Source organism: Lepisosteus platostomus, chromosome 10 (genome assembly GCF_059453375.1).
Source record: "Lepisosteus platostomus isolate fLepPlt1 chromosome 10, fLepPlt1.hap1, whole genome shotgun sequence".
NCBI lineage: Eukaryota > Metazoa > Chordata > Actinopteri > Semionotiformes > Lepisosteidae > Lepisosteus > Lepisosteus platostomus.
The window spans coordinates 20,088,781-20,096,469 of NC_142620.1; the positions used below are offsets into that span (position 1 = coordinate 20,088,781).

Below are 7,689 nucleotides of genomic sequence, written 5' to 3' on the forward strand. Positions count from 1 at the left end.
TAATCTAAATGTAATTATTACTAGCATATCTACTATGAAGGTCCCTTCTCTAGGGGCACATTCATATGTAGTGTTTTAAATTAGTTCCAATTGAGCTGTAATATTACAAGGCTGCATGATGTAAAAAACAGAAAATCTTTCTTACGATGCAAGTGATTATAATTAAGTTAGCATTAGAACCATTTTCAAGGTTTCTGCATAATGTGAAATTAAATGTCATTAGTCATGCAATATGAGCTGACAGCTATACCTAACCCTAAACAGGGTTTTTTTTATATAGGATTTTTTTCCAGGCTAAAGGTTTCACAATATTCTGCGTAACAACTACTATATTTGTTTGATTACATTTTGAATTCATCTGGTTGCACTTACTCCTCGTTAATTAAGCAATTTCTTTTTTTGTGTTTATGTTAAAAATGAAACAAATACAATATGAAGAAATTACTGTTGATGGGAAAAATACAACATTGCAAATACAGTTTAGTTTTAAAAAGTGAATGAATGATCATGTAAACATTAAAACCCCTTTTTAAGTACTTGTGAATAATGTGAAATAAATGTTATTAGCTGTGCAATGTAAGTGGAAAGCTAATCCTAGCCTTACATGGTGGCTTATTAAGATAAGATTTTTTTCCAGGTTAGAAGTTCCACAATAATCAAGTTAATTATTACTAAAGAAGATTACATTTTGTGTTTGTGTTTCTTAATTAAGTATATTTAACGTCTAGACTGTGTTTATGTTAAAATTGAAAGTTCTGTCAAGCAGAAATTGCTTCAGGTGGACACAGTGAAAGACAGTAGTTATGTATTTTGATTTGGCCAGATCTAAAAACACAATGGACATAAAACAATAGAAAACTTTCACTAGGGACAACAACATCCAAGATTTGAATGGGAATGTTTGAAATACTGGGTGGGGGGAAGGATGCTTGAGATGAATGTGAAGAGAGGTGTTTGAGTTCGGTATATATGGCTAATTTTGTAATGACCCTGCAGCTGTATGCGATTCACATGTTGTTGTTATTCCTTCCAAACTTCAATTAATAACTTCCATTTAGTGCTGAATGAGGGGATGAACATGCAAGTAAGTGTCATTTGTCACAGCCACAGTTTCAGAAAACTCAATCAAGAGCAAGAGGACAGAAATCGTTTTCCGCCTTTCTCAAGTCTCACGATGAAGATCTGCCCTCCGAGCAGGTGCTGAAAGGGTTTGCTTCCACCAAAGGGGGGGGGTCATGTTATTAATCTGCTGGGTATAATAACAAAAAAGACCAGTCCCACATGAACACAAAACCCGCCTGGAAAAAGTCCAACACTTACACAGAGCGCTGGTGTGAGGATCAGGTGCAGGACAGCCAGGAGCAGCAGCGCCAACATCTCCTCTGAAACACAGGACAAGCGGCTGAAATAACAGTTGGCAGGCCAACAGAAAATCATCACATCCTTGCACGGGCCAGCAATGAATCTGCTTGACATCAGACCCATCACAGAGCACGGAGTTACAAGTACAACTACAAGCAGGTGGAAATATTAGAATGTAGCCTTTTTTGCACTAAACAAAAATAAACTGTCATCAAACTTTACATCTGGTTTACTATTACAATTGATGGGTCATGCTAAGTGGAAAAAAAATGCCCAAGCAGAGCTTTTCTGGTTCAGACAAAATGACAAATGATGCAAGCTGTAAACTAACCACAGTAATTCTCTTAAACAGTGTGCCAAGTGAATCGGACCACTATGGACCACTGGCAGTGTGGTTCATTGACCCACTACAGAAGCTGAAGGATTCTAGACTTTAGGATTAATGGACTCCTCTGTCAAACTGAGAGGAGCTGTGAAATTATACTTGTGAAGGTAATAATAGCCCATCTCAAATATCACTGAATCACAGTATAATGAACAATCAAATGTATTTCATTGGAAATGTGCCGTGCAACCTGTAACCCAGCAAAAAGTCACACAATCAAATGTAAAACTAAATTAAAATAAATCAGTTTTTTTAAATACAAAGGAAGCCATGAGTTGTGGAAATTTCTTCAGCTGAATGTTTTCTAAACAATAAAACCCATAAGACTGATAAGAACTCTATAAAACTTTCAAGGCAGTGTAGTTTTTTTACTTACAATCCTTATACTCAAATACATAATTTGACAGCAAAGGATAATTTCAGACTTGCAAGTTTGGTTTAATTGCCTGATGTAATGACATTCTTGTTCTTGTTTCTATGAGGGAGATAAGATAGGTTGACATGTATGTAGTCTGGTGGTGGAGTATGTAGGCTGAAAAACAGAAAGAAGAAAAACAGCAAGAAGATCAGACACCTAGGAAAGGCTCCACACACATGGTCGAAATGTAGTGTTTTTTATCACTCAGTGTGGAAAAAACCTCCACTTTTTCTCCGTAGCTACAAGTTGAAGCAGCTTCACCTCAAAACTCGTGCAGTGAAACCCACTGCAGCTTTAAACATGTTGTTTCAAAACATTTTAATTGTACCCAATTGGGCATCACCAATTATGTCTCGGCCCACCCACCTTATCAAACCATTTATCGTCTAATAGACAGCAAGCGCCGCTGGGACTTATAGATGTGTTAGTGTTGGAAGGAGGAGGGGCGACACAGTGGTGTAGGGGTTAGTATTTCTGCCTTGCAGTGCTTGGGTCCTGGGTTCAGTTCTTGAGGTGCTATCTGAATCAGGTTTGTATGTGCTTCCCATGTTTGAGTGAGTTTCCTCCCCCAGTCCGAAGACATGCTGGGAGGTTAACTGGCTTCTAGGAAAACTGGCCCTAGTGTGAGTGTGTGCCTGTTTGTGTCAGCAATGGACTGGCGTTCTATCCAGGGTGTATCCCACCTTGCTCTCTGGCCCCCCGGCAACCCTGTATTGAATAAAGAGTTTAGAAAATGGATGGTCCACAGAGAAACTACTGGTTTGTGATCCTGCCGCCATGTCATGATTGATTTGGACACTTACGATAGCCATCATGTACTTTGAAAGCCAGTTACAGCTGTTAATTCCATGGGCACTAGCTGTATGAACTCATTGTTAATTTAGAGCCTCTTAACAGGAATTACAGTGCTTTACGATGGCAGTACCCCATCTTAAAGGGCAGTCAGCTGAACTTGTTTCACATTTTTTCTACATACATCTTGCCTGAAGCTTGCAGGAAGTCCAGATCTTTGAAATTGCAAATGTAAGTGTGAGACTCACCTAGAATCTTTTAAATACTTCTAAGATGAGTTAATGTTCAATAAAGTTCCAGATTACTTCTCAGTATAGTTTAATAAACCTATACTAAATATTTTAAATTCATCAAACATCAAAAGTATTAAAAAAACACCATTAAGAACCCATTACATATACTGTACATCTTATACAGTAGCAGGATTAGGCGACACACACTTATTAAGATAATATCTGGTATACAAGATCTAGCATATTCATTCAGTTAATTGTTAACTTTTTCACTTCTAATACTACTACTACTACTACTACTACTACTACTACTACTACTACTACTACTACTACTACTACTACTAATAATAATAATAATAATAATAATAATAATAATAATAATAATAATGAAAAGGATTCTCAAATTTCAGATATTTCATTTGCTTTAAAGCAAGGGAATCAAGCTCTCAATCCCAGGAATCTGATCAATCCAAGTAAGACAGCCTGAAAAATTAAGATCTCCCCATTTAAAGATAGATAGATAATACTTTATTAATCCCGTAGGGAAGTTAATTTGCCTTGTATTTTAAATTACTGTTTGACAGTTATTTTCTGTCACATTGGGCAAAATGTCGAGATTAGCATCATAGAATTATACTGTAAATTTACAAATTCTTTTGATTTGGCAGTTTTACCACAATAATTATTTTTATAAACCTTTTGGCCACTGCTTTACACCAACCAAATGAACACCAAGACATTCCAGAATGGGGAAAGAGCCTTTGTCTCTTTGAAATGTAACCTAAGCTTTTGTTCCCCAAGAGCACACATGGAGACTGCAGTAAAGGCCTCGGATGTAGATGCTAAATTACTTTCAAAACATGGTGCAATTAAACAATACTAAAGCCAAGTAGAGCACTGATCAACATGTTGCCAGAATGCAAAAAGTATAAAGAAATGTGTTGCATTTATTGTCATCTTTAACATACTGTAGAAACCACAGGTAGAATGCAGATGCACAACTGAGATTGCTTACAATTGTGGGTCGACATATCAGAACAGGTAACAGCTTAAAAACTGCTGTTGTTGGCATTGTGGTTGCTGGTTTAAAAAAATGTCTCAATCGAAAACAAAAGAAAAAGATCGGGGTGAGAGAGTGATTGCTGGGCAGGAAGGACAAGGGTTGTTTGGAAAGAGGATTAAGAGGACCAGGATTACAAACTGAGCACAAATAAAAATCCTGGGTAAGAATGGATTAACATCTTTTTAATGGCCTTTTGGGAAAAGTTAAAATGATCATTTCAAATATCAGGGAGAGGTTTAAATGTAATGTTATACAAATATTCTGAACATGGTAAGAAAAATGAATACATACAGTACAGTACCATATTTATTGTAAACTTTCAAATAAAAAACGTTTTTGCTTACTTATGTTATTGGAAGTTGTGCAACAGCATTTACAGATTCTGCCTGCTACATGACTTTACCTTTAACTTTGGTTGGAACTGATTGAATAATGCTATGGTATAAAGTTGCTTCTATCAAAATGAATCTTCCGACAAAATTCCAGCATCAAAGTGACATGAAAGCTACATTCTACATTTTTTGGCAGACTAGTTTCCCTCGGGCTTAAGAGTGTTCACCCACTAAAAAACTCAAGTTCAATAAAAAAAAAGATTTCTAGGAAATAGACCTGAGAAACAGCTTTAAGAAAACCACTCACAAAATACTGTACCTAATAAGCTTTCTAGGTCTCTGCTCCTCTGTGTTTAAAGGCAAAGGGTTAAAAGTGCAATTCATGCATTTTACAGTAAGCACTACATGTCGAGGACCAATACCTCATACCACAAATTGTAAAATCTAACTACAACAATTCTTAAGTTCTTAAAATAGTTTTCTGGATGTGGGAATCAAACAAGAATGGGAAGACTGATGTCTGAAATCACTACAAGCCTTGGATGACTCACTCACGGAGGCACAGGTTATGAAACTTGAGCTGGAAACAGTGCGGATTCAAGGGTGGTGCAAAACTTTGTGATCATCTTGATCATCGTTCTTATAATTCACACACAGTTGTGCAGTAGATGTCCCTCAAGATAACTCCTGACACTGAATGAAAACTGCACTATGTGATCACAGATTTCAAGCCTAGAGCAACTGGAGGGAAGATCAAACGCTTTTTAGCAGCTTCCCCAAACTGTCATTGTTGTCCTTCACGAATGTGATCCATGGCATTATTCTAGAAGAAACATGCCCAATGTGCTGCCTGCACATCTTTCCATACTTATTCATTCTCCTTCCTACACTGTGGCCTGGATAAGAGCATCAAACTAATCCATATGAACTTTAGTCTGCCTCTGGTGTCACGCAGCAAGAGTTACAACATGACTCATTATAAGCTTCTGAAAGTTATTTCAATCAGTTACCATGTGGTTTTTATTAAGCGTTTTTCTAAATAATGACAAAAACCATCCCCCTGTGGAGAAGGCAAATCAAAACTAGCTACTTCTTTCTTCCCCACACTTTTACCATTCCTTAACATATAATTTGCACTGTAACCAAACTATAATAATTTTACAGTTCAGGCAGTGCGAAAGCATCTTTACATTGTAAACAATGATTACTGTATATACCTGCGTTAATGACTTGCCATTCTCTGCATGCTAGAAATGTCTAAAATGTACACTGCATTCTAAATAGAAGCCACTGAAGCTGATAGTTAGAAAAAAGAGTACTGCAATAATAAGCAAAGTACGTTACAAGATAATGTGGAATTAAACATATATGACAAAAATAGAAAACATGCTGAATATTTCATAGATTTTCACAACACAAGATGTCAAAAACATGGTCTGACAAAGGCTGTGTTTTTTATGCAATTGCCACAGACAAACCTCTGTCGGTACTGAGTAATTGTAGCAGAATTAACTGAGGATTTAGAGGAGATGTGCTGGATTATAACTAATAAATCGCTGGGGCATGATGCTACTCCCTTAATACTTAAGGTAATCCATCCACCCATTTTCGAAACGACTTTTTCAAGTACAGAGTTGCAGGGCACCCTGGAGACTAACATTAGGATAGGATACACCCTGGATGGGACACAAGTCAATCCCAAGTCAATCCCAGGGCACAAACAATCATATGCACACTCACGCCAGGGCCAATTTTCCCAGAAGCCAATTCACCTACTGGTATGTCTTTGGACTGTGGGAGTAAACCAAAGCACATGGAGAAAACCTACACAAACCCTAGGAGAACATACAAACTCCACACGGATAGCACCCTACCCTGGCTCCGTACTTATGGAAACAAGGGATGTAAATCAAAGACCTTTATTAAACTAAGATATTTCAGCTCTCACTAACGATATGAGTAGTACCCTCAAATTGGGGAATAAACCATTTAGGGAACAGAGATTTAAGAAAAGTGGAGTTCTTGTTAAAGTTACTAGAATTCTTTTAACAAGTGAGGAGGAAAGTTGATAATACTAATCTATGTGATATGGAATTTTCAGAGCATTTTAGAAGGTCCCATATAAAATGTTAACTTATATATCAGACTAAAATCTAAAATTATTAAATTAATTACACCTAATTTATTTAATGCAGTCTTACGGATAACCAGTACAAACCGTTAAATAAATAGGAAACAGGTAGTTAACCTCTAATCACGCAGCTGTAAGCAGAGGTAACAACTGTAGGTATGGTGCTTTACTGATCTATATTACATTCTGATACAGTTAGAAAACTTGTCAAATATAGAAATGATACAAGATAGTAGGAGAGGTAAATAGCAAGAACTCCAGCAAGGCATTCTCAAAAAGATTCAGATGAAACCATGGGCCGATACTTGGCAAATGAAATCAAATGTTGACAAGTGACCAGGAAGCAGAAACAGATTATACTGTACGCATGGGTGATTCTGGGTTTTAATTTCATAACGAAATGTCAGGGTGAAATATACGAAAATAAAACTGCACTAGCGCGTTTGGTATGTGAACTACCGTTGCACGCTGCTTTCTTAAGCATGGGATTGATTTTCATGGTACTTTAACCATTGAACTACTTTACGTTATCAAGATTACTTGTTTTCGCCACGAACGCGTTAACAATAAAAGAACTAGGACATGTGTTTTTATTTGTTAGATTCATTTTATAGTTACGGTGTATTTCTTTGCACCCTGATGCCTTTTGTTTTCAAAGCTAGTACCGTGAAAAGAGACAGTTAACTTACCGATTTAGCTGTTCTCCTTGCGAGCTCTCGTAGCACCTGGAGAGTTTCGCACAGCAACACATAAGTCCTAGTAAGTCACTTATATATTATGCAAATTCATACCTCTGAACTTCAGTGCAAGAAAAAGAGTCAAGTTACCTTTAACTCCTTCAGCTGGGCATTTCCTTTTGGCAAGCCGATAACATTCCCTCAAGGCTTTTTTTTTCTTTTGTGAGAAAGATGATGCGGGAAAAGATGTGCTTTGAATTACAGAGGGCTGAGTTCGAGTAAGTACAATACGTCAC

General features: G+C 37.0%; 1 protein-coding gene across 4 annotated transcripts in view; it reads right to left on the minus strand.

Moving 5' to 3' along the window:
* The window catches only part of LOC148653543 (papilin-like), a 43,966-nt gene extending 36,277 nt beyond the window's left edge, over positions 1-7,689 (minus strand). For 3 of the 4 annotated variants that reach the window (XM_088648684.1, XM_088648683.1, XM_088648681.1), the window contains exons 1-2: positions 7,406-7,544; positions 1,321-1,382 (exon numbers count right to left, since the gene is read on the minus strand). In XM_088648684.1, coding sequence (XP_088504810.1) covers positions 1,321-1,377 — 57 coding nt within the window. In that variant the 5' untranslated portion in view covers positions 1,378-1,382; positions 7,406-7,544. Of the gene's footprint in view, positions 1-1,320; positions 1,383-7,405 lie in introns of all 4 variants that reach the window. The other variant, XM_088648682.1, reaches the window with a different exon arrangement.